At 35.0% G+C, this 27,444-nt stretch overlaps 1 protein-coding gene and 1 non-coding gene across 10 annotated transcripts in view; one reads left to right on the top strand and one right to left on the bottom strand.

The window, feature by feature from the left end:
• LOC127881598 (uncharacterized) overlaps nt 1-27,444 on the bottom strand; it is a 71,698-nt gene that overhangs the window by 15,268 nt on the left and 28,986 nt on the right. For 3 of the 9 annotated variants that reach the window (XM_052429597.1, XM_052429595.1, XM_052429594.1), the window contains 13 exons: nt 26,628-26,739; nt 25,522-25,653; nt 24,349-24,363; nt 23,077-23,175; nt 19,069-20,832; nt 16,900-17,015; nt 16,026-16,249; nt 11,141-11,291; nt 9,813-10,103; nt 8,242-8,322; nt 2,684-2,885; nt 986-1,128; nt 458-631 (listed from right to left, as the gene is read on the bottom strand). In XM_052429597.1, the coding sequence (XP_052285557.1) occupies nt 458-631; nt 986-1,128; nt 2,684-2,885; nt 8,242-8,322; nt 9,813-10,103; nt 11,141-11,291; nt 16,026-16,249; nt 16,900-17,015; nt 19,069-20,832; nt 23,077-23,175; nt 24,349-24,363; nt 25,522-25,653; nt 26,628-26,739 (3,504 nt within the window). Of the gene's footprint in view, nt 1-453; nt 632-985; nt 1,129-2,683; nt 2,886-8,241; nt 8,323-9,260; nt 9,303-9,812; nt 10,104-11,140; nt 11,292-16,025; nt 16,250-16,899; nt 17,016-19,068; nt 20,833-23,076; nt 23,176-24,348; nt 24,364-25,521; nt 25,654-26,627; nt 26,740-27,444 lie in introns of those variants that run through there. The other 6 variants (XM_052429596.1, XM_052429599.1, XM_052429598.1 and 3 more) reach the window with 6 other exon arrangements.
• On the top strand, nt 17,633-17,714 carry Trnas-aga (transfer RNA serine (anticodon AGA)). The gene has a single exon. It is a non-coding gene; the product is annotated as a tRNA-Ser (tRNA).

The following is a 27,444-nucleotide window of genomic DNA, read 5'->3' on the forward strand; positions in this document are numbered from 1 at the left end:
TCACATGTGAAAATTATCCTATCAGAATGCAATGTTAACAAGAAAAAGTACAAATTTGTTATTTTTGAAATCCAAAAAATATTCGGTTTCAAATCATCAACTTTAAAATAAGCTGTTTGGCACAATTCAATCAGTAGCTCTGTTACACCAACTATTATAAAATTTGTTTAAAGTAAATTGGTCTAAAGTACTGTCACAAATTTAAGCAATATATTGCACAATTTTTGGCTGCTGCTGCTATGCAACAAAGACTTCGTTGTGAAACTTAACCTGTTATTTCTTGAATACATGTAAATATATAGAAAACAAATCAAATCTTGAGCATAAAATGTCTGTAAACATGTCCAAAATAAAATGTTAACCAGACACAACAGTTTCACATCTAACCCATTAAAAGAAATATATAATCATTAAAAAAAAATAATATGGTCAAACTTTCGATCCTTTCAGTACTTACTTGACAGCGTCCAGATGTATTTCCCTACTCTCGGCAGTAGAGTTAGAGTTGGGCCTGTGTATGGGCTGGAGGGTGGTGTCCACTACAGTCCCCGGGCTGCTGTACTTGTCCACGCCCGCCCCACCTATCTCCCCGCCCCATGCTGACCTCATACCACTCTTGCCCTTGCTGGGGCTGTATTAGGAAGTAAGAGGTTGCCATAATAATTATATTTAATATTGTTCATTGGCATATAAAAAACTATTTGGATTTTTCATTACATTAAAGCCTGAAGGCATTTAGCTCTACTGATTTAGTCGAATTACTCACCAAGCATTTGATTCACAAAGGTTTGTTTATTCATGACCAATGCACAATGATCATGATAAAGTGATGCAATTCAAAGATGATTGGACAAAAACTTATCTAATGAAATTAGAACTATTAGATAATGCTTTTGGATTGTCTACTGCATGGCTATATTAACAAAGTTCGTTTCAGAATTTTTCTGTTAAATTTTCCTTGAAACACATTTAAACAATAGGTCACCTGAATCTAAAGTCTTTTGGCAAGGAAAATCCATTGATGGCATCATGGCGTGACTTCATGATCTGTTTCTTAAAGTCCTTGCGAGTGTTGCCATAGCCGTTAAAAATGTGGTCACAAAACAGGAGCTTCCCATCACAGAATATCTGAAATGCATGAATGAATTCCCTAATTGATCATTCATTTGCTATAAATAAATAAAACATCACACATCAGGCAGGCCTGCCACCTAAACTTAGAGTGTGATTTTATACGGAAATTATATCAAGAAACACTCTCAATTAAATATCCCAGACGCACTTAAAAAATCCCAGAAATGTCCCAAGACTCAGACAGAAATTTCCCCACAAGAGTACAGCATTTTAAGAACATAAATGCAAAACCAGAGTATGTAAGGGCAAGCTTCTCGCCCCCCTCCCACCCCCAAGAACTTTTGTAGGAATGTGTCATGTGTTATTGGCTTTGTCTGAGAGCCACTGTAAAAGCCAGCATTAAAAGATTGGCGCAAAATTACATCAGACCAGCAATATTTCAGGCATCACATTGTGCCACTGATCAGGAACATGTAGGTTCTCAATTTATGCCTCATTAAGTTCAATTATAACTGAACACAGCTTAATAAGCAGAAGAGTAAATAGGACAATGATGGGCCCAGTATTTGTATCTAAAGACTCAACTTAAATTGTTTATAAAATTTCAGCTCACTAGCAGAAATACTTCTAGAGTTACAGGCAACATATTATAAACCCTTTATCCCATAAGAAACAGATTGAAAATGGCTTTTGCAAACAGCATAAAACCAGAACAGCCTGCGAGTAACTCGCAGTCTGTTCAGGTTTTAGCAGTGTTTCTTCATAACAATTTGAGTAGCCAATTACATTTTCAAAATAGCCAGCTACTAAGAACTAAAACTGGCATTTTTTGCGCTGTTTTGAATTGAAATTTTGGGAAAAAGTAGCCGGCGCCAAGATTGTCAGTAACCGGTGAAATCGCCGGCTGCCATAGCTTCCGAAGAACACTGGTTTTATGCTATTTGCTACTGATCAGTATGTTAGGGTTGGAAATAAAGCCTTTACAACTTGAATCTAGTAAGAAAGGTCTTCAATAAAATGTAAATTTCAAAGGGACAACAAATGCGTGAAAATACGTATCTACATGGTAAAATGTTAAAAACAATTATAACAAGGGGCCACCACTCATTTTTTGTCCAAAACATCCCAACAACAAGAGCTGTCTCCATCAGAAGACATATGCCCCTGAAAAACGCTTTTCTAAACGCAGATTTCGAAACCTAAACACGAACCCTAAGTTCAAGGTCAAGGTCAAAGGGGTCAAAACTTTTTGTAGGTATGGAAAGACCTTGTCCATATACACATGCATACCAAATATAAAGGTTACATCTGAAGCGACACTAGTTATGAGCATTTTTCGAAACATAAACGCAAAAGTGTGACAGACAGATATAGACGGACAGTGCGATCACTATATGCCCTCCTTCAGGGGCATAAAAATATGGAGTTTCACAAGTTAACATGCAGGCTAATATGTGTGTAAAGTTTTATTTCTGGCGACATGTTCTGCAAGGTGAAGAACAAGTTCATATTATGCAGAAAATTTAATTATCACTTACTAAAACTGAACACAAAAAAGGGCAAAAAAACACACTAGATCAGCCGAAATGTCTGCAAAACAACATCATACCAAAAACATTCCTGGCACAACATTGTGCCTGGTCAGCAGGAAGGGCTGCGTGTGGTCAGACATCTCGGCTGCAGAGTTGATGTCATATTTAAAGACACGGAACATGTCTGAGCGACTCTGCACGCAAGGCCGTGTCCGGTTGCGGTTCTGATTCTGGTAGATCTCGTTTACCATCTCCTCTGCCTTCGTTATGCCAGGGAATCTGTCATCACATTGAAATGAATGAGACGCATACTTAAACAAGAGATGTGTTCGTCAGAAACACAATGCCCCCTATTGCGCTGCTTTGAAAAAATAATAATAATTTCTTTTTACCTTTGACCTTGAAGGATGGATGACCTTGACCTTGATTTTCCACCACTCAAAGTGTGCAGCTTCATGAGAACACCGCTTTGAATTTATGTTTATTTTTTTTATTTTTACCTTTGACCTTGAACGATGACCTTGACCTTAAACTTCCACCACTCACAATGTGCAGCTTCATGAGAACACCACTTTGATTTTATTTTTTTTGACCTTTGACCTTGAAGGATGACCTTGAACTTCCACCACTCAAAATGTGCAGCTTCATGAGAAACACATGCATGCCAAATATCAAGTTGCTATATTCAATATTGAAAAAGTTATGGCCAATGTTAAGTTTTCGGACGGACAGACGCCATATATTTGACATTTGACCTTGAAGGATGACCTTGACCTTCACCTTTCACCACTCAAAATGTTCAGCTCCATGAGATACACATGCATGCCAAATATCAAGTTGCTATCTTCAATAGTGAAAACGTTATGGCAAATGTTAAAGTTTTTGGACGGACAGACAGACGCCATATATTAGACATTTGACCTTGAAGGATGACCTTGACCATCACCTTTCAACACTCAAAATTTGCAGCTCCGTGAGATGCACATGCATGCCAAATATCAAGTTTCTATCTTCAATAATGCAAAAGTTATGGCCAACGTTAATTTTTTTTTTTTGGACGGACAGACAGACTGACATACACACATACTGACATACACACATACTGACATACTGACTGACGGACAGTTCAACTGCTATATGCCACCCTACCGGGGACATAAAAACTGAACTCATTGCATGTGCAACAAGTTTCGTTCCAGATTAGCCTGTGAAGTCTGCGCAAGAAAATCAAGGACAACATTTACTGCCTACACTTGATTTTGATTAGAAGAAACTTCCTTTAAACGTAAAAATTCATAAAAGCAGAAAGTGTCATTCCTGATTAGCCTGTAAAAACTGCACAGGCTAATCTGGGACGACACTTTACGCACATGTATTAGGATCAGTAGTCCCAGAAAGAGGCTGATGTTGATAATAACGCTGCAAATCAGTTTCCTTTGGTTACCATTCCGGAAGTATCTTAAATTGAATTATAGATGCATGATTTATATTAATCTGTATTAACTAAAAGATGTGCATGGAAAAACAAAATTTGTAAAAGACATATCAGTTGTAAAAAAACATTAGTTTAAACTTTGGATGCAAGAGGTTAACCAGTTAACCTACCAAAACGACCAGTTAACCGGTTACATTTTTGAGAAAAGGTTAACCTGAACAAAATATTTTATTAAGTTTTTTCATGGAAAAATTCGTACAATTTTACTTATTGCGCTTGACATACTGCCAACTTGCGCTGGCGACTAGTTAGAACAACATGCCGCACCATCGACTGTAATAAATAACGTGTCAACAATCAAAGTAATAAAGCAATAAATCGATACCTTTCTGATAACAAATTAGGGGTACATATTGATAACTGACACTATTGTTTTGTTTGACTCGCGAAAATTTAACTAGCGAATTGCGGGAAGTAGGAGCTATTAGCGAAGGCGTAATTGACGTGGTTATTGAACTGGCGATAAAAAACAGTTGAGACGGCTTATTTGATGTTTTGTTAACACTGATTGCTCGCGAAAATACCGTGTTTGTAAGTAACAATTTTATCAAGAATTGCATTCGTAGTTAAAATCTTGTCGAGTTTACGTCTTTTTTGTTTATCAGAAATTAATATCATTCTGATAATTTACGTCCAACGATGACAACATTACCGTCCGATGCAAGTTTTATTTAAGAAGACAAATTATTAACTAATTAAATAATTAAACATCAATTAAAAATATTTGAAAAATAAAACCGTTGAATTTTGTATTTGTGTAATTGCTTGAAATTTGCGCGCTATGGTACGTTAACAAACATACGTAACTATCAGTATTTGAGATCATAATACTTAGTTACTTTGCTATTAAATAAATGTAAGGATTATATTAAATATTGAATTACATTTTGTTCAAAATTAGTTTAATTTGCATTCGTGTTCTTTATTTTTTCAGGGACCTATACAAACAATATAGGTCCCTGATTTTATCCACATTTTGTAATTGTATAATGAACATCAAACGATAATATTTCAGCTACAGACGCTAAAATGCAAACAACAAAATATGCAATTATCATATAAGAAGAGATGCGGATTCGTTGTACACACATGACCCACTTTACGTTGAATTGAAAGGGAAAAAACATTTCTATATTAAGCCAATTTGACCCCGGCGAAATGTTGTTCATGATTTCATGAACACTTCAAGCCAATCAAGAACTGTTCATGAACGGTTCTGAAAAAGTTCCTTAGCTTGGTTCATGAACTTTTGGACATGAACTGTTCTTAAGACATGTTCATGAACTGTTTATGAATTATTGTTGAACATTTAAAAGTTCATGAACAGTTCTTCATCTAACCATAAATACTTAGTGATGAACATTTCATGCACAAGTATTTCTAATGACTTTTCTGAGACAGACTTTAAGGATCCATCATGAATAATTCATGAATTCCTTTGTGCTAGATGTTTCATACATATTTTTGAAAGTAATATTGAAATGTCTAGCATACAAATCTTGTAGATTTGTGAAACCTGTGAAGTTAGTATGAATATGCATAGTACTTTCACCACTGTAAGTTAGAGTTCTTGACCTGTTCTAGAGAATTTTAAGAACATTTGTAAAAGAACTGTTCAAGAACTGCCATCAGGAACACTTCAATAACTTTTTAAGGACCTTTCCTGTTCTTGAATTATTCATAAACTATTCTTGAACACTTTAAGAACTTTTTTGAACAACATGTTTCCTTCTGATGTTCTTAAACAGGTCTACACAATGTTTTTGAACGTATGATGGACTTTTTAAGAATCCAATATGTTCTTAAAAGGATCTGTCATTGTTCTTGGAAGACTTAAAAGACAAGTTTAAGAACGTTTTAAGGACATCTTATTTCAAGAACAGTTTAAGATGATATCAAGAACTCAATGTACATTGCATTGCTGTTTTTACAAAGAAAGAATATTGTGTGCACAGGAAGTTGAAACGGAAGGCACATGGTTTATGTTATATTTGAAAATGTAAGTCTTTAATAAATTATCAGCTGAACTGATCAGCCATTGGTTCCATTTCAAGTTCTTTGGCACTGTAAGTGTAACCATTTCAGGGAAACCATTGATTAGTAAATGATTCTTGAACTGAAAATGAGACTATTCATAATCTTTTCAATACATGAATTATTCATGAACATATAGTGCAAAGTTGTATTATGAAATTTAAAGAGTATTATCAAACCACTTGTATCTCAGTTATTAGTGTTATATTTAAATTATTGTTATATGTTGCTATCAATATGTTAAGTGCTAATACAAGACTTGTTTCGTCTTACCCTGACCTGTTTGTTGAGCTTTAGTAACACTTATGATAACCTTTGCATAAATTGACAAATTCTTGTTCATGAATAGTTCATGAACACTTCATGCCACCTCAGTTCATGAACTCTTGAAGAACTATGGTTCATGAACTATTCACTTACAGTTTGTGAACAGAAAATGAGCCATTGAAAAATAGAAGGAAAATGTTCATGAACTGTTTGTGAACAGCAAAACCCTGAAGAATTTTTCAAGAATTGTGTTGTTCATGAACTGTTCAAGAACACTTCATGCCATTGATGTTCATGAATAGTTCATGAACATTTCATGCCATAATGGTTCAAGAATAGTTCATGAACACTGCATGCCACACGGGTTCAAGAATAGTTCATGAACACTTCATGCCATTAGGTTTCAAGAATATTTCATGAACACTTCATGCCATTAGTGTTCATGAACAGTTCATGAACTAAAATTTCAAGAACTTTTCACAGACATGGCTCATTTTCTGTTCACGAACTATTCGTGAACAATTCATGAACTCAGTTCATGAACTGTTCACGAATTATTCGTGAACTGCAGAACAACATTTTGCAGGAGGAGTTTCAAAACTTAAAACAGAATAAAGAGAGGAAGACACCATTTTTGTGAGCGCTACGACGCGAACGTAATATAAGCGGCCCATAAGTTAAATAAGTTAATAACACGTGAAAATGAACATTGTGTAGTTCTTTAATTTTTTACTCCTATGCATTTACGCAGGAAAAATAAATAAAATACAAATGTATATATCATACATTTACAAAATTATTAAAATAAATTATATAAATATTTTATTACGAAACTGGCATGTTATCAACGCAAACAATTTCAAATTTGAAATTACTTTTATTTCTACAGAGCGGTTCGAGCGGTATGACATTTTTTTACGTACTCTTAATCATTTTAACTACTTAAAGCGTTTCGATTAACCTGTTAATAACTGGTTAATAACCAGTTATGGAAAAAGGTTACCCGGTTATTGATTTTTGTAACCTCTTGCATCCCTAGTTTAAACAAATGGTTTTTGCAAAGTATCAAATATATACTATTTTGTGTATTTGATAAACACATGAAAATGTATTGGTCAAGTGCAAAGTATTTAAGTTTTGACACATAACAAATATTAAAAATATAACTTAGAAAGCTTCATACTAAAAACCATCTACAAGTGAAAAAATAGTCATGAAACATTTTATTTCATAAGCAAAGTTTTTTGTTTCTTTTTTCTTTTTTTTCTACTGGTCAAAAGTTCCATGGTCATTACAAAAAATCACAAAATATTGGATTAATATTGTAATTATGCAACATATTTAATTTATATTCTTCATTGTATTGCACACATTGAATTGTGTGTGTCTCTAAAACATTTTAAATGTGTAATTAGAATCATTTACAAATAATCATTGGTTGATATGTCCCTGACACAGCTTATCCAAGAAAGCATAAATAAAATAGGAAGAAAATACCACGCAACATAACCAAACAAGTTTGTGTAAGAGAAATATGTCATAGAATGTCAATATGAGAAAGATTTTCATTAATCTGTTTTTTAAAAACAATATTTTTATTTGACACTAAAACGTTTATAAAATGATGAAAGGTTTGCTTTTGCGGGGTGAGCAACACAACATAAAATACATAATTGTGGTAAGGTTCTAGAAATATAACACACTGTGTAACATACCCAACAAATTGCGTAAGGAAAATTTTTAATGAATTTTAAGCTCTTGTTCAATTTAAAGTAGCTTCAAGAAAATGGGCATCATGCAGGACATGCAGGCAGGGCAAACTCTGTGCTTCACACTTACACCCTTCGAAATGGTTGCCCTTTCTTATTGAAATAGAAACTATACTCCACTTCTCCTGCCTGTTGACCCCTTATGTTTTTACTGTGATATAAACAGCAATAAATGAAAAATAATTCTGATTACAGATACAAACATATCTAAGACTTAAAAAAAAACAACATTTAAGTAATTACCATAAGACTGTAAATGATATAAACAATCAGAGCATATAAAAATGAATATCGAAACTAAATTCCATCCAATAAACAGAAAAAAATATATATATTAAATATAGAATTTTGAGTTAAAGGACAATAATCAAATAATGCCAACTCAATTTGACTGCATGATCATGTGTGAAAATAAAATAGGACAGATGCACTTATACCTAATGCATGAATGCCAAAAGTCCAAACTTAAAACTATTGGTCATTATTGGATCAGGTAATACCCCAGGTACTCTTAAGTATTCTTAAATGTACCCCTGGTACCGAAAACAAACTAACCAAACCCACCCAATTTAGACCATATCCGAGTTTTATTTCCACCCTAAATCCGATGTGGTAAAACGCGCTACAGAATACAAATTGAATTCCTCTTTTAACAAAACCTGCCTCAACATGCTTTTTCTAGTACCGGTAGTAGTTTCAATAACATAGAGGCCATTTAACAGAATATTAAAATAAATATGAACATAATTAAATTTAGCTGTAAACAAACAATTTAGCTTTAGAATTATAACCAGGTATGTTTCAATATACTTTCCATACCCGCAGTACATTTAAGTATACTTGAGAGTACACGGGGTACATTTAATTAGTACCCAAACCGACAATGACCAATCCAGCACACTTTGGTAGAATTTTACACATTCTTTTATTGGCAAGGGAATAAAAAGATTCTCTACTTGATATTACTCACAATACCAATGAAAACAACTTGAAATGAACTCAAATAACAAACAAAAGAAAGAATAAAGAATTGCCCTATACAATTGAAACTCAACAACTGAGGGTAAATTGTTAAACATCAAACTATACTCGGCTTCTGCTGCCCGTTGACCCCTTTTGTTTTTACTGTAACTTAAACAGAAAGTAATAAAACAAACAGTGCACAGGCATCTGCTGATTACAGATAAAAACATATCTATTGTTGGAAATCAACAATATTTAGGTAATTACCATAAGACTGCGGGGGAACTAAACAATACAAGCATATACAAATTAAAATTCTAAAACAAAATTTAAGAAAAAAAAAGTTATGTAATTTAGTATGACACCTAGAATAATGTATTTAAAGTACATTTAACAATAGTGCCAATTCAATTCCACTGATCACATGTGAAAATGTCATTGGACAGATACACTCACACACATTGTACGAATGCCAAAACTACTGAAAACTTGGGTAGAAATGAACACATTCTTTTCACAGCAAGGGCATAAAAAATTGTTGCCTGGATGTAGATCAAAATTCCTATGAAAACAACTTCAAAATTACTGCAAATAAAAAAAGTAAGAAAAAAGGAACACCCTATTAAATTGAATCTCAACAACTGAACATAAGTAAAACATCAAATATGTCAAACTTACAGTGAGGAAACAACCATGATGACAATAAGCTGTCCCTCCGGACACTCCGTGTCTACGAAGTCATCCAACTCCAGATCCATCATATTCGGGATATAGTGTCGACTGCAGCGACACTGCGGTCGCTCGTACCCAAGTTTCTGCTGGCGAATCACAAGTGGGCAGTGACTCCTGCCTGGAGCAGTTGCGCCAGCCAAGTCTTGGTCGGCCGCGGTTATAACTGTGTGCTGTCGAGACGGTGATACACTTTTGGCAGTTGAGGCTCGGGATTTCGCTGACCTTCTGCTGGCATTTCTGAAATCATGTAATTTATGTTCATAATTATAGATCTTACATTCTTTAAACAAGGTTGTCAAAATATTTAAATAGTCATCTTAATTGTTGTTAAATGTTCATATCAAATATAAACAGCCAATGGCTTAAATAGCATTATTTATGGAAATGGTAAACGTAAAAAGGTGAAAAGGTAACAAAATATATTAATTGAAATATTATCCTTCACAGCAACAAAATAAATACAAGCATCAAGATTCTTTATTTTATACAAATTGCATGTTCATACAAATACAGACCACCATGTTCAAAAATGTATCAGTCAGTAAGAGTTCTTATTCTTACATGATTTCTGCTGTACATAATATAGACAATTTCAATTGAAGTAACAATAATACCCAATAAACAAAGCAAGCACAAATCTTGATCTAAACAAAAGATTATTAACATAAAATTCAAATTGTAAAATAACTTCACAAATGATTTAAAGGGGCTTTTTCACGTTTTGGTAAATTGACAAAATTAAAAAAAGTTGTTTTAGATTCGCAAACTTTCGTTTTAGTTATGATATTTGTGAGGACACAGTAATACTGAACATTTACCATGCTCTAAAATATACATTATATGCATCTTTTGATGATTTGAACACCTAAAAATTATAAAGCGTTGCAACGTGAAACGATTGAATAATTTGGACAGTTCTGTTGTTGTCCTTATATTTTGGGAAACTATGAAGATTGCTTATATAAGTTAAAAATACATCAGCTCATAGCATGAGCACGGATGGTCTAGTGGTATAAGCGGGAGACTTTTTACTCCAGGACTCCAGGGGTCAGTGGTCTGAGCCCAGTTGGTTGAGGGTTACTTTTTTTCCCTTTTTTTATTATATTCTTGTTGTTTTTTTACTGGAGATTTTTAGGCCCAATATTTAAATTTATCAATAAAAAGCATTTAATGACAAGCTTCAATATATGCCAAAATCTGTGAAAAGACCTTTTCAAACTTTTTAACTCAAATATCCTCAAATTATTTCACTAACTGCATGCAGAATTTCTTACTCAGTCATCCTGTTGATGATGACCATCGCGCTGGGAGAGATGGCCTCGTCCCCTGCCCCAGATTCAGGCTCGTCATCATAAACATCGTGTGGCTGATGCTGGGCCGCAAGACGACTGGCCAGGTCCTCGTCTATCTCACCACCCAGGCCAGCTGTTGACGTGAAAATGTTTGTAAGATGGTGACTTATCTGTGCTATTCAAACTGAATTTCGGCAAGGAAAAGGCATCCTTGAAATGAAATATAACCATTAAAGCGGAAAGTGTTGTCCCTGATTAGCCTGTATGGATTGCAAAGGCTAATCTGGGACAACACTAAAGGCACTGCATTAACCCTTACAATGCGGGAACCAAATTTTTAAGGTCTTTGCAAACAGTTTGGATCCAGATGAGACGCCACAGAACGTGGCGTCTCATCAGGATCCAAACTGTTTGCTATTATGATAGTATTTTTTGAAAAAAATCAAAGAAAATGCTAATTTTATAAATTCAGCAGACAACATTTTAGCAGACGACAAATTTCCCAGCATGCAAAGAGTTAAGCCCTTTTTCCAGAGTGAGGCTGACATGTAAGACACTGACCCATTTTGTGGAATTTTTATGGAGGCATATAGTAATCCCAACGCCTGTCCTTCTGTCCATTCCTCTGTAGCTCTTCTTGAGTGAAGCATAACTCATAGTAATTATCAGAGTACTTAAGGGGTTCAAATGAACCATAGGTTATTGCCCTCAGCTCATTTTTATGTCCCCCAGTATAAATATTGATTTTGCCCTGTCTGTTTGTTGGTTTGTTTGCGACAAACTTTAGCATTGGCCATAACTTTTGCAATATTGAAGATAGAAACTTGATATTTGGCATGCATGTGTATAGACTGAGGGACATATTGTTTTTGCCCTGTCTGTTTGTTGGTTTGTTTGCGTCAAACTTTAACATTGGCCATAACTTTTGCAATATTGAAGATAGCAGCTTGATATTTTGCATACATGTGTATCTCATGGAGCTGCACATGTTGAGTGGTGCAGGTCAAGGTCATCTTTCAAGGTCAAAGATATGGGGGAACAAAGTGTTTCACAAACACATCTTGTTATATTTATAGTGCATAACTAAAGAAGGTAACAAGGGCTGTTTGTAAAACATGCATGCCCCCCATATGGGCTGTCCGTTGTACTGGCAGCCATTGTGTGAATACGACTTTTGTCACTGTGACCTTGACCTTTGACCTAGTGACCTGAAAATCAATAGGGGTCATCTGCAAGTCACGATCAATGTACCTATGAAGTGTCATGATCCTAGGCAAAAGCGTTCTTGAGTTATCATCCGAAAATCATTTTACTATTTCGGGTCACAGTGACCTTGACCTTTGACCTTGTGACCTCAAAATCAATAGGGGTCATCTGCAAGTCATGATCAATCTACCTATGAAGTTTCATGATCCTAGGCATATGCGTTCTTGAGTTATCATCCGAAAATCATTTTACTATTTCGGGTCACCGTGACCTTGACCTTTGACCTAGTGACCTGAAAATCAATAGGGGTCATCTGCGAGTCATGATCAATCTACTTATAAAGTTTCATGATCCTAGGCGTATGCTTTCTTGAATTATCATCCGAAAATCATTTTACTATTTCGGGTCACCGTGACCTTGACCTTTGACCTAGTGACCTCAAAATCAATAGGGGTCATCTGCGAGTCATGATCAATCTACCCATGAAGTTTCATGATCCTAGGCCTATGCGTTCTTGAGTTATCATCCGGAAACCATTTTACTATTTCGGGTCACCGTGACCTTGACCTTTGACCTAGTGACCTCAAAATCAATAGGGGTCATCTGGGAGTCATGATCAATCTACCCATGAAGTTTCATGATCCTAGGCGTATGCGTTCTTGAGTTATCATCCGGAAACCATTTTACTATTTCGGGTCACCATGACCTTGACCTTTGACCTAATGACCTCAAAATCAATAGGGGTCATCTGCAAGTCATGATCAATGTACCTATGAAGTTTCATGATCCTAGGCCCAAGCGTTCTTGAGTTATCTTCTGACAACCAACTGGTGGACCGACCGACCTACCGACATGACCAAAGCAATATACCCCCTCTTCTTCGAAGGGGGGCATAATAAAGGGATTCAAATGAGAATTCCCTAAAATAATAGAAGGCATTAAGGGGAAATGTACAGAACATTTGTAGATTAATTTTATTTTGCAAAACATAACTCTCTCACTATTAAAGAAAACTTGGTAGATTCATAGAGAAAATAAAGAAAAAGTGCAGAGACAAAGACCTTCAACACTAATTTTGGGGGTCATTTTCCTTAGCTAAATTTCTGTACTTTTTACTCAGGAAGTATTGAAGTGATTCACATGAAATTATATATTATGGATAAGTGGGCATTAAGCGGACATGTAGAGTACAAAAACCATATCTCTCTCAACATGATTTACATGAGTGATTGCCCTTAATTCAATTTTTGTGCATACATCATAACTCCTTCAATATAGAAGGCATACAAACTGTGTACATTAAAACATCACATTTAGAGGACATATATAAATAGAGGACATTTAGATTTCTGTATTTGAATAAAATCATAAAACTTGTCAATTTTTCCATGTTTGAAGGTCAAGAACAGACTTTGTGTCAAAACTTATTACTTTTCCTTAATTACTGTTATAATTTTAATAGCAACGATAAAATGCAGATGTCAATAACTACGCTATTCACAAAACTAATGCTTGGAACAATAGGTTTAAATAATACTAAGCCGAATTGAAGACATTGAACATTTGTTCAATGTTGCCACCATAAATTTTATTTTTCACTTCATTATCCCCACGCTTTTTGAAAAAAAGGTGGGGATATTGTGGTTATCTCCGCCGTCCGTCCGTCTGTCTGTCCGTCCGTCCTGGCCACTATCTCCTCCTACACTAAAAGCACTAGAACCTTGAAACTTACACACATGGTAGCTATGAGCATATGTGCGACCCTGCACTATTTGGAATTTTGATCTGACCCCTGGGTCAAAAGTTATAGCGGTTGGGGTGGGGCCGCGTCAGAAATTATCACTCATTTTTTTAGGTTATTTTACATTTACTTCTTTATTTGTACACCGATTCACTTCAAATTGATACTGGACCTCTCTTATGACAATACGGTCAATCTCAACCATGCATGGCCCCATTCCCAACCCTGGGGCGCCCCGCCCACATAGGCCACACCCACCAAAAATTTCCATTTACTATAATTTTTTCATTTCAACACGGATTCACTTCAAATTGATACTGAACTTTTGTTATGACATTAGGGTCAATCTCAACTATGCATGGCCCCAATCCCAACCCTGGGGCGCCCGCCCACATAGGCCACACCCACCAAAAAATTCCATTTACTGTAATTTTTTCATTTCTACACAGATTCACTTCAAATTGATACTGAACTTCTCTTATGACATTAGGGTCAATCTCAACTATGCATGGCCCCATAAACAACTCTGGGGCCCCGCCCACATAGACCACACCCACCCAAAATTGCCTTTACTATAATTTCTTCATTTCTACACCGATTCACTTCAAATTGATATTGAACTTCTCTTATGACAATACAGTCAATCTCAACTATGCATGGCCCCATTACCAACCCTGGGGCGCCCCGCCCACGTAGACCACACCCACCCAAAATTGCCTTTTACTATAATTTCTTCATTTCTACACCGATTCACTTCAAATTGATACTGAACCTCTCTTATGACAATACGGTCAATCTCAACTATGCATGGCCCCATTACCAACCCTGGGGCCCCGCCCACATAGACCACACCCGCCCAAAATTGCCTTTTACTATAATTTCTTCATTTCTACACCGATTCACTTCAAGTTGATACTGAACTTCTCTTATGACAATACGGTCAATCTCAACTATGCATGGCACAATTACCAACCCTGGGGCGCCCTGCCCACATATGTCACACCCACCCAAAATTGCCTTTTACTATAACTTCTTCATTTCTACACCAATTCACTTCTAATTGATGATGAACTTCTCTTATGACAATACGGTCAATCTCAGCTATGCATGGCCCCATTACCAACCCTGGGGCACACCTAGGTCAAACATTCGGCGTGGGGATACGCGTCGGCCTCTGCCGCGCCATTTCTAGTTTTTGTATGTTTATTAATTATTTGATATATAATTTGTATTCTTGTATGCATATTAACCCTTTCAGTGCGGGAACCGAATTTTAAAGGCCTTTGCAAACATTTTGGATCCAGATGAGACGCCACAGAATGTGGCGTCTCATCTGGATCCAAACTGTTTGTTATTCTGATAGCATTCTTTGAGAAAAAAATGAAGAAAATGCTTATTTTACAAATTCAGCAGACGACATTTTAGCAGACGACAAATTTCCCAGCATGCAAAGGGTTAATATCATTAAGGAGGATTTTACAGATAGCTATTGAAATTCATCATATTATTTATTCTATTTTAAGTTTGTTATCAACCGTAACTGTAAGATTTCCCTACTAAGATTATAAGACCGCTGGACTAAATGTCTGAAGATTGTGGCTGTGTTGGGATTGGGCATGACATCATATATACAGCCCTTCTCCCCTTACGTTTGATTCAAGCAAGGCAGTTCTCAGCTTCTGGCACTAAGAATTGGTTAACTGAGGAAAAGTGTGACCAGGTTTGATGAGGATTGAGACCACAGTGATATGACTTAAATACTGTTGACAACAGCGAAATATCCAATTGAAAAAAGTTTTACCATTTATAACAAATGAGTAAAACACATTGTTGTCATGGAAAAAAAAAACTCCAAACTTCCAAGGGTAGAAAACTGTCATATAAAACTGCCAAATACCATACTAAACAACACCGGCTTACCAAGTGGAGCAGATGGTATCCTCATCTTCTTCCTGGGTGAGAGCTGATCGTCAGCAACCCCTAGCACTGCGCGTCGTATCAACAGCTGGTGGTCTGAGTGTCGTGCTGACTTCACATTACGCGCGTGGATGCTATACGTTGGGGTGTCCCGCACGCTCAGTAGGGTCGGTGACACAAGACCCACGGCTATACGGTAGTGCTCCATCCAGTCATCCACCAGAATCCTGTTTTCCAAATGAGATCCAAAAATAATACACATTCCAGTAGTTCATTTGTATAAATTATGACTTTAAGATCTCATTAAATACATTTTAATAAAGTATATTGCTTTCCAAATTTATTTGTGAATAAAAGATGATTATATTAATTTTCATATTGATATTTCGCTGTGAGAATAATATGTCTGAGAACCTAAAATTGGGATTTCCAAATGTCACATATATAGCTGTTGACTTTCAACATTTAACATTCAACCCTCTCCGCCTTAAATGGGGTTTTGCTATGAAAAGACTTCCTTTAAATGTTAACTTCTCTAACCCTTTGCATGCTGGGAAATTTGTCGTCTGCTAAAATGTCTTCTGCTGAATTTCTAAAATTAGCATTTTCTTCGATTTTTTTTCAAAGAATATTATCAGAATAGCAAACAGTTTGGATCCTGATGAGACGCCACGTTTTGTGGCGTCTCATCTGGATCCAAACTGTTTGCAAAGGCCTTCAAAATTCGGTTCCCGCACTGAAAGGGTTAAAAGGCAAAAATGTTGTCCCTGATTAGCCTCTGGGGACTGCACAGGCTAATATGGGACAGCACTTTACGCACTTGCATTAAACCCCATTTTCACAGAGCAAGGCTCATTATTACATCATCAACGCCCACCTTGCCTTCCTCTGCAGTTTTGCTAGTTCCTTGTCAGCCTCTATTTCATATGTGACTTTGTCTGGGAAATCCTGTAGGAGTTTCAGAATCTCTGCTGACTGGCTCTTGGAAGTGTGCTGCAACAAGAGAAGAACTGCAGACTATAGGATGGACACAGATATACTTGACCCTTAATTTCTCAGAAACACGTTTTGGCCAATTTGTAGTGCTTTAAAAAGCAAATTAAACTTCGATGATTTAATAGACTTTATTTAATAAATTCAAGTTTTCTAGGTTTCATTGCCAACCCTTAGATACTGATGAGCAACAAACAGTATTAAACCATACAAGCCTGAGAGTTCTAGCAGGCTGTTCTGGTTTTATGCTGGTTGCATAAAGACGTTTTCACTTTGCTTCTGCGTGGGAAAGAGTTAATAATTAAGACAAAGTTTGGTTACACTGCATAGTTTTGATTTAAGGTAGCGCACCTCTAATGATTTCCCACGATTTATTTTACGATTATTGCCGATCTTCAATGATCAGTTATTTCCGAGAGATGCATTTTATTTTTTTCAAACTTCGAATTTTGATATGTGTTTACCTAATTCATTTAGAATAGATTATTTTCACTATAAATATTGACTTTGATCCAATTATCATCTGAAAAATATGATTTCGCAATTTCTTCAAAGATCGACGAGCCTTTTTACCTGTTTACTTATGGATATCTAATTTAAGGTTGCACTGATGTGAAGTTGTCGTGGCCGAGTGGTTAAGGCGATGGACTAGAAATCTTTTGGGATCTTCCCGCGCAGGTTCGAATCCTGCCGACATCGCATACTTTTTGCGACGTGTTTTATTTCTTTTCTTACGTAATTTGATTTAATATAGCATATAAGCTATGTTTATTGTTAAATATGTTGAACATTGTATGCACATCCTTCAATTTTTAAAATTAAAACAACGTTATGGCTAAATTGGGTAATTAACTGCTGAAAATACGAATGATGCATGTTGCATTTTTATTTTTATTTCAAAAAGTAAACGGTAAATCTGTCTATTTCTTGGTATTTTTGCTGTATATAGTGTTTCTTTAAAAAAATTAGTTTAAAATATAACTTAAATGATACTTTTTGAATTTTATGACACTTTGTTTTTAACCGACCCAATTTTTACTTGGCTTAAATCACTTACATTTCATGGCGCTATTCCATAGATAAACATTTGTAAAAAATAAATGTCTGTAAAAGAATACTTATTTCATCTTGTTTAAATTTTAAACACCTTTACTGCATCTGTACACACCAACTGCATGCCCATATTTGGAAATTTGAATGAATTATGGAACTTTTATATACCCCAGGGGTGAAAATAAACTGGACAAAAGCCGAGCGTGAGGGTGGTTTTAAAAAATTGGTATATTTTTTTAAAAAGCATGGAAAGCCTACCTACAAATTTGCATGTAGTTCAGTGAAATGATTCTGATTAGGAAAATAATTAATTAAATTATATTTGGATATGTGCCCATTAGGGATGCGCTACCTTAAATACCGTTCTGTAGAAAATGTAATAAGTAAAACAAACTTTAATAACATCTTAAAATATATAAGTAATAAAATAATCAAAATATTGTTAAAAACAATGTTTCACTACACTATTATCTTTTAATTTCTGAAACAACAAATTCCAAAAGACAATAACATGTTGGGAAGATGATGTTAAATAACAAAAACGAGTCCACTTTGGGTGAACTCAACTATTTTTATGTTATAAACCAAGACAAGGACATGCATTATACAACATATATGCAACATGGCCTTCAAACCAACTCAAACATCATCAACTCAAACATTGAGCTTGAAACAGACTTAAGTTTGAAAAAAAATCATGTATGTAACTTACATTAGTATTCAGACAAATGTACAAAAATGCCCTTTACATTAACATGAAAACTGAAAATAGCAAAATTTAACAAAACAAGAACAGGGACAAGAGAAAGAAAAAAAAGGCAACATACTCCAACCGGTTCTATATTCTTCATTTTAAACATTTTAATGGTCTCTTGGCAATTATTAACTCACATGTTGATGTTGTGGAACTTCCTTATTTCATGAGACATGAAGTATAAACATGTGAAGAACATAGAACTAATTGGCTTTTAATCTGTAAACAAAAGCATGAACATTTCACCGTATCAGAATCATTGTCACTGCTGCTGTCTTCATCATCAGTTTCTAGGATTATCCCTTTCTTTGCTAACACAGTCTTCCTGTATTCCATTATGCTTTTCATCACTGATGACATTTTACGACCTTTTGACCTCTGGTTACTTTGATCGTCAGCCTTGTTCTCTTCATTATCATTCATTTGCATTGACATCCTTTTTGCTGCTCTAAACATGTCAAACTTTTGAGGTAATTTAATTTCATCAGCATTCATAAAAGACTGTTGTGACAGATCACTTTTGCTTTTGTGTGTGTCTCTTATTTCAATATTAACCTGTTGATCTGAAAAGCTTAAGAGAGATATTTCCTCTGCAATTTCCTGCTTTGAAATTGTCTTTTGTGTTATTTCTTTGTTTTCATCATTTATTTTAACATTTTTTATTTCTTCAATAACTTTTCCCAATTCATTTGTGATTATCATTTTGGGAATCTTTGACATTTTTGGTGTCAATTTTCTAGCCATTCTTTTCTGTTTTGAATCTGTTCCTATAGAACATAACATGTTACTTGAGCCTGTTTCTTCACCAGAATTACGCAATTCAGCATGATCTGTACAATTAGGAATCTTTGAAGTGGAACCAACAGTTATGGAATTTTGTCTTTTTTGCTGACATTGCTTCAGCATGCTGGAGTCTTCACAATCTGATCTATTATCATGACATGGTGCGGCATTTTCTCCACTTGACAAATCATGACTAGAGTTACTGAACAAATCAATATCAGGGTCAGCAACACTTGATAAATTGCCTTGGGTTCCATTGAAGCCATCGTAGTTGGAGTACACTTGAGCTGATTGCGATCGTCGTCTATCAGAACAGTCAGTCATTTTATCACTTGATCTCTCCTTTGCAGAGTGTATTGCAGCATGTTTTCCAGCAAGTTTTGCATGAAACAATTTGTTCACGAGTTGTGCAACCTTAGGACTCTTTTTCATCTTTGGTCTTCTAGAGATCTCAGAGGAGCGTTCATTCTCTCGTTCAGCTTTTCTATACATCCATCGCTCAGGGTAGGCCTCCAATTGTATAACCAGATTACTCTCTTTAGAAATTTCTGGTTTGGGTTTGGGTTTTTCAACAGGCTTTCTCTCAATTTTTTTCGAGTAGGCCAAAGAGTCGCTGACCAAAAACGGTTTTGCTGACTTGGCCCTTTTATTAGCTTTAATTTCATGTTCACCTTTATCCATGTGTCTAGTTTTTTTTTCGCTGTGTTGTTCTATGTTTGATTTTGAAACCATTTTTTTAACATTCTCAGCTTTTGACTTTACTGAAGTGAAATCAGAAATACTTTCCTCTTCAATTATTCTGCTTGAGTTATGTCTAAGCAAATTTTGATTTCTCGCCTTTTCATTTGAATGCGTTGGCGATAATGAAAAATTTGATTTCCTATAGAAACTTGCGTCTGAAGATTTTGTTTCTAATGCAGCACTTGCTGATTGCCTTCTCCAATTCTTATTGTCACTTCCAGACACAGCCAATAGATCTTGTCCAGTCTTAGGCGATCTACAATCAGCGCTGACAGCGTACCTTCTCCTAGCCAATAAATCTCTCCCAGTATAAGGTATTCTACCATTAGCACTGACAGTGTGTCTTCTCCTCGTTATGCCTATTTTAAAGTTTGAACCACTAACTTCTGTTTCATTATCTTCATTGATTGCAACTTTTGATGGGGTATCATCAAACTTTACTTGTTTCGGTGATGAGCTATCCTCTTCCAAGCTTTTTTTCAATTTCTATGTTAAGGTAAAATTAACACAGTAATTCTTTGATAGCCAAAAGGGCCTATCACCATTTGGCAATAATTGACCAAAAAGTGTGATAAGTTACTACACTGTAACAAACTAAAGTTTAAATTCTTGGATGCCCTTACCTGAGGTTTACTAATGGTCGAAGACCATTACCTGATGTTATTACCAGGTAATTACCTGATGACCAAGTTTTTTACCCCTAATGATCAGGATTCACACTTGGCCTAGATTTTGTCATGATAAACAGTCTGACAAAGTTTCATCAAGCTTGAGTCATAAATGTGGTCTAAAGAGGGGTAACAGGTTTTTTATATGATTTGACATGGTGATCTAGTTTTTGGACCCATGTGACACAGATTTACCTAATCTGCAACATTTTCTTGTTGTCAAGAAATAATGTGGACAATGTTTAATGAATGAGTCATAAATAGAGCCTATAAGATGGTTACAAGGTTTTTCTAAGATTTGAACTCGTGACCTAGTTTTTGGAATCTTGTTACCCAGATTCAAACTAGACCTAGATATTTAAAAAAAAACTTTATAATAAACTTTTACTAAGATTGAGTCATTTTTTTCTCAGATTTTACCAGATGACCTATAGGACACATGTGACCTTGATTCAAACTTTGCCTTGAATGTTTAGATAAAAGATTTAGACCAAGTATGATCAACATTGACAAAAACATGTGACCACTAAATTTGACCTAAACAATATGATCAAGTTTTATCAGATTGGATAAAACATTCGGCCTTTAGACTGTGAATGAGCTAAAAGTTGCAGACGCATGATACATAGCCCTCAACAAAATATTGACCCAAAAAAGCTTACCATAAGCACTTTGTGCTCATGGTGAGCTAAAAAAAAATGATTTTGCAAGAAATAAGAGGTTTGACATTTACACATAGAATCTTCTTCATCTAATTTCTGGTAATCATAGAACACAATTAAGGCACACTTAAATAAAATACTTCTCAGACAGAACTCAAACAAATATGTTGACAGATTTAAAAGCATATTTTACACAACACTTAAGCTAGTACATAATAACATGACTAAAGCCACTGCAACCACTCTACATATATTTTATTACACGTGGAATGTATCGGTGTGCTGTCAAAGTTGTAACATGCTGAAATAATAAGCAACAGTTGAAGATTATTGCTTGATTGGTTTAATAAGTATATTAAAGACCCTTTCAAAAAAAGTACATGATAATTTATCATTTACAAATATATAGACAATGTGCTTTGTTAGTTAAAGAATATGTCATGTGCGTACATTTGTTTACATTTTCCACAGCAGATATGGATTTTTATTATAATCCTATATAATTTGATTCCCTGCCACAAATAAACACTGCATTCAATTTTAAAATTCAAGAACCTGTATTAAATACAAGTGTTTTATTTTGCTGTTTCATGCATGTAGCTAAACTGATTCTTTAATTAAGTACAAACACTTTGCAAGTTTTAACACTAAAGTAACTCCCAAAACACCAATTTTTACCTGACATAAAATCGTTTGTGTTTTTGGTTTTAAACACTACGTCAAGTAGATAATATTTTGCCTGCAATATTTCCTGGTATAGTGTTCATTGAACTTGTATCAGTATTGTTTGCTGTGTGAAGTAGCATCATCCTGAGAGTTCACACAACCAACTCAACTGGTGCAAGTTCTCAAAACACCACACTACAATGATATGCTCTTTACAGCTCTAAGGTGATAAAATAGCAGACTTATAACTGTTTAACAACCATATAAACCATTTTCTAACATAAGCCATGCTCTTGGAAAAAGGGGCTTAAAGCATCGTTCAAGATTAGCCTATGCCCCACAGGCTAATCAGGGACTACACTCTCTAATTATGGAATTCTTCGTTTGAAGGAAGTCTCTTCTGTTTGGAAATCCAGTCCAGGGGCCATATTCACCAACAATTGTTTACTTAATAATTAAGAATAAAGAAAATTCTTTGTTCTTAAGAATATTTTTTAGCAATATGTGTTCCTGAATTAGACTTAAGAATTTTTTCTTAGACTAAAGAATTTTCTTTATTCTTAAGTCTATGACTTGCTAAAGAATTGTTGGTGAATAAGGCCCCAAGTGGAAATTTGTGTTGTCCCTGAGAAGACTGCAAGAAACTTTACCCACATACATTATTAAGCCTAGATTTCCCAGAGCCAGTATATATTAATTCACACAAATAGGATGGCAAATAAGTGCATTCTTACCTTCCTAGCTTTCTTCTTGGACTTCTTGTTAGGTGCGAATATCCGCATGAGATCTTTGGCTGCCTTCGATGAGAATGTGAAGGCTGTTAACAGCTGGTCCTTTACAAGAGCAACTATAACTTGGTAATATTTATAAAATGATAACAAAAGATGTGTTTATCAGAAACACAATGCCCCCTACTGCGCTGCTTTGAAGCCATATATTTGACCTTTGACCTTGAAGGATGACCTTGACCTTTCACCACTCAAATTGTGCAGCTCCATGAGATACGCATGCATGCCAAATATCAAGTTGCTATCTTCAATATTGCAAATGTTATGACCAAGGTTAAAGTTTTGGGACAGAATGACAGAGTGACAGAATGACAGACAAACAGGCCAAAAACAATATACCCTCAATCATTCGTTCTGGGGGCATTAAAAAATAAATGTTCATAAAATAAAGTATGTTAAGTTTTTTTTAAGGGAATAATATGATAAGATAGTTAGACATAATTGACACATTTATTTAGCTCACAACAAAATTCTTCGGTCAGCCTATTTTGAGGTTTCTTTAGCCTATTAACAAGACTGATTCATGATTTGTATATTATTAGTAGTAATTTACATCATCAACGATGCCATCACTGTCTGAGGAAAGTTAGAACTAAGAAAGCAACTTATCAATGTAATTTGCCTTTCAAACATCAATCACACAGTTATCTAAAGAATAAAATCATTAAATTTAGTATTTACGTAATTATTTCAAACTTGCATGGTATGGTACAATAAAAACATAAGTTACTAGCAGTATTTGAGATCATACTACTCATTAACCCTTTGCATGCTGGGTAATTTGTCGTCTGCTAAAATGTCGTCTGCTGAATTTCTAAAATTAGCATTTTCTTTGATTTTTTTCAAAGAATACTATCAGAATAGCAAACAGTTTGGATCAAGATGAGACGCCACGTTCTGTGGCGTCTCATCTGGATCCAAACTGTTTGCAAAGGCCTTTAAAATTCAGCTCCAGCGCTTTAAGGGTTAACATCCCTATTGAATGAAATCTACTTCTAATTTAAAATATTTCATTTTTCATTTCGTTCAACCTGAAGCAGAAAAATAGCATTCTTATATTAAGTCATTTGCAAACAAACTATTAAAACGGAATGAACAAAGAAACAAAACATCTTTGTAAACAATACAACGCCAACGCGAACATAAGCGGAACAACAAATAAACTAATGAAACTTGAAATTAACTTTCCTAATTTCTGTAATTCTTAGAACTTATTACCCATATTCTTTTATGCTGGATAAATAAAGACAATATCAAAGATACCTTTACAAATCTACTCAATTAATTTTATAAAACAAGTTTATGAAGATACTGATATGGCGGCTACTGTTATCAACACAAGCAATCTTAACCCTTTCAGTGCGGGAACCGAATTTTGAAGGCCTTTGCAAACAGTTTGGATCCAGATGAGACGCCACAGAACGTGGCGTCTCATCAGGATCCAAACTGTTTGCTATTCTGATAATATTCTTTGAAAAAAATCGAAGAAAATGCTAATTTTACAAATTCAGCAGACGACATTTTAGCAGACGACAAATTTCCCAGCATGCAAAGGGTTAATTTACTTTCATTGTAAAGAGAGAGCAAAATTACTTCCTTTCTTTAGGATACCTAATAATTTTTAGGTTGTTCAGTTAACCTGTGAATAACAAGTTAAAATTCTAGGTTAACCCGTATAAAATAACTGTAACCTGTTGCGTACCTAGTAAATAAATTTTGGATACCTGGTATTTAAGGATCACCTTTGAATGATTAGTTAGTTGGGTGCATCACCTTAGCAGGCATATTTTATATTCCCACCAAGATAAACATGACAAACATTTCAACAGTTTATGTCTACACCAAAGAAATCCCTACATTACACAGAACCTTAATGCAAAACACTGTCCAAACACAGTGAGCTCCACTTTTCTTTAGCTTTGATAGTGAAATATACATTTTCTGTCTTCCATTGGATTCAATAAATCTCTTTGAAGACATATTTGATGGTGAATATGTGTAAAGGGACTTGTTGACAGTGTGGCAAAATATTAATATTAAAAACAATTGTGAAATATTAACAAAAAGCATGTATACATTATATTAAAACAAGATTAATAATCCAATTATCAAGAAAAACACAAATTTGTTCATTTATAGAAATTCATAACTTGAAATCGGGAAAAGTATAAACAGTTTATAACACTTTTTCTCTACAATTCGGAAAGTATGTGTAGTAATTACATTATAGTGTTAAAATTTCACTGAGAAATATTAAATCCTGCACAGTGGTTACACCCTAGCTTTTGCTTCTGTGCGGATTGCATAGGCTTATCTTGAATGACACTTTATGTTCATGAATTAAGACACATTTTTTCCAGAAAAAAAAATCATAAAATATGAATATCTTACGCCATCCTCTATCCCTCGCAGCTCTGCCTCTGGAGTGAGCCCCACTGTGAACCGGGCCACCTCCTTCTGACAGCTGAACACCAGGGACATCTGAGAGAGGCCCACGCACCGGAACATTACATGGTTGTTCACCTGAAGGAGTCAAGCATGAAACAGTTCAATACAGTTAAGTTTCAGTTATATGACAGCTCAACACAGGGACATCTGTATGCAAGACCATACACTGGAACAGCACACGTTTGTTAACCGAAACAATTAAAACACATCGATGTTATTGTTTGCCTAAATAATTGAAACCATGCATGTGATTGTTTGACTAAATGATTGAAAACCTGCATGTGTTGGTTTGCCTTAATTACCAAACTAATTCATGTAATTATTTGCCTATTAGCAACAGCATTTTTTTGGCCCCTGTACCCAAGAGAAAGACCCATTCCCCCAAAAATTATTTTTTTTAATAATGCAATTTTCCTCAAATTCAAAGTAAACCTAATAATGTTTCCTCCTTTTCTTAGTTTTTCCCATGTTGTTTCTCCTTAAATGAAAGGCTAGGCCCTCTCCTCAAATCGAGAAAAAATGCCATATTTCAATCATGGGCTTGTTTGTCTATTTGAAAAGACATTTGACAAAAGCAATGTTATCATAGGGATCGCACAATTAATCATGACATCGTTTTTTCACAAACTTAGTTGCTGGAGACTGAATATTTTCAATATAACATAAATCGCTGTCAGAAATCAGTTTTGTTGACATGTTAAGAGTCAGTAAATCACTCTTTGCACATTTTGTCTAAAGGACTACAATATGAGAGGTATAAACATTTGTTTGAAACTTTAAATACAGTTTACATAAAAGATAAAACATTTCATATTATAATGGAAGTTAAAGACCTGAACAATTCTTTTTGTATGACGTCCAAACGAAACAATTTCTGCAAATTCCTAGTCTGCCTTTATAATTTGTCCAAACGAAACAATTTCTGCAAATTCCTAGGCTGCCTTTATAATTTGTAACTATAGGTCTATTTTCATAGTGTAGCCTTAATTTACAAATAAATTATGTCCAGTGTTCTGTTTGATTAATGTTGTTGTTTGTTTTTTGAGTACCTGAACATTGATTGGCTCGGTTATTTTCACATTTGTCTGTGGCCATTTCCATTTCTGCACTATCTTGCCATCCTCTGTAGCAATATGGCCACCCTTCTCTGTTGACAGAAATCTACAAGCAAGAAATATGAGGTGTTAAAATATTGTTTAAAATCATGATAATTTGGATAAAACAATATGTTTTACTTACACTTGAAAAACATCACAGCTCAATGCCATAGTGCCTGATAGTTGTATTATGTGAGATAATCTACTATTGCAACAACAACAAAAACATCAATGAAATATTCAGGGTTAAAGTTTGAATGAAATGGACCAGATATTTTCTTGTTTGTAACTTAAAAAAGGTGATGCAGAATTTAGACTAACACCAGAGTCACCATTTATAGACGCAAGAACAAAGAAAATACTCCTGAAAATGAAAGCCAAATCATTCTTAAGAGGCAGAAACATGGTAATAGGTTGTTTTCATCTGGCACAGCTTACTAAAGTACCGTAAATCCTCGAATATAATACGCCCTCGTGCATAATACGCACCCCCGAGTTTGGTCAAAATTTATCGTTAAAAATTGAAAATCCGAGTAAAATACGCACTAAAAAAATCAGTGTCCGAAATTGTCCATTTCCGAAAAAATGTGTCAATATATTTTGTGCTGTGAAAATAGCAAATCAATTTGGTGTTGTCAACTATCTGTTACCCCGGTATATTGATCGGGATGTGTTATAGTGCTGTTGTTATGACAGTTGCATAATAAATATCTCTGTCTATTGTTTATATTACCATTGATTGTTACCGATACACACGGGCCCCTTGCTG

The sequence above is a fragment of the Dreissena polymorpha genome, chromosome 5 (genome assembly GCF_020536995.1).
Source record: "Dreissena polymorpha isolate Duluth1 chromosome 5, UMN_Dpol_1.0, whole genome shotgun sequence".
NCBI lineage: Eukaryota > Metazoa > Mollusca > Bivalvia > Myida > Dreissenidae > Dreissena > Dreissena polymorpha.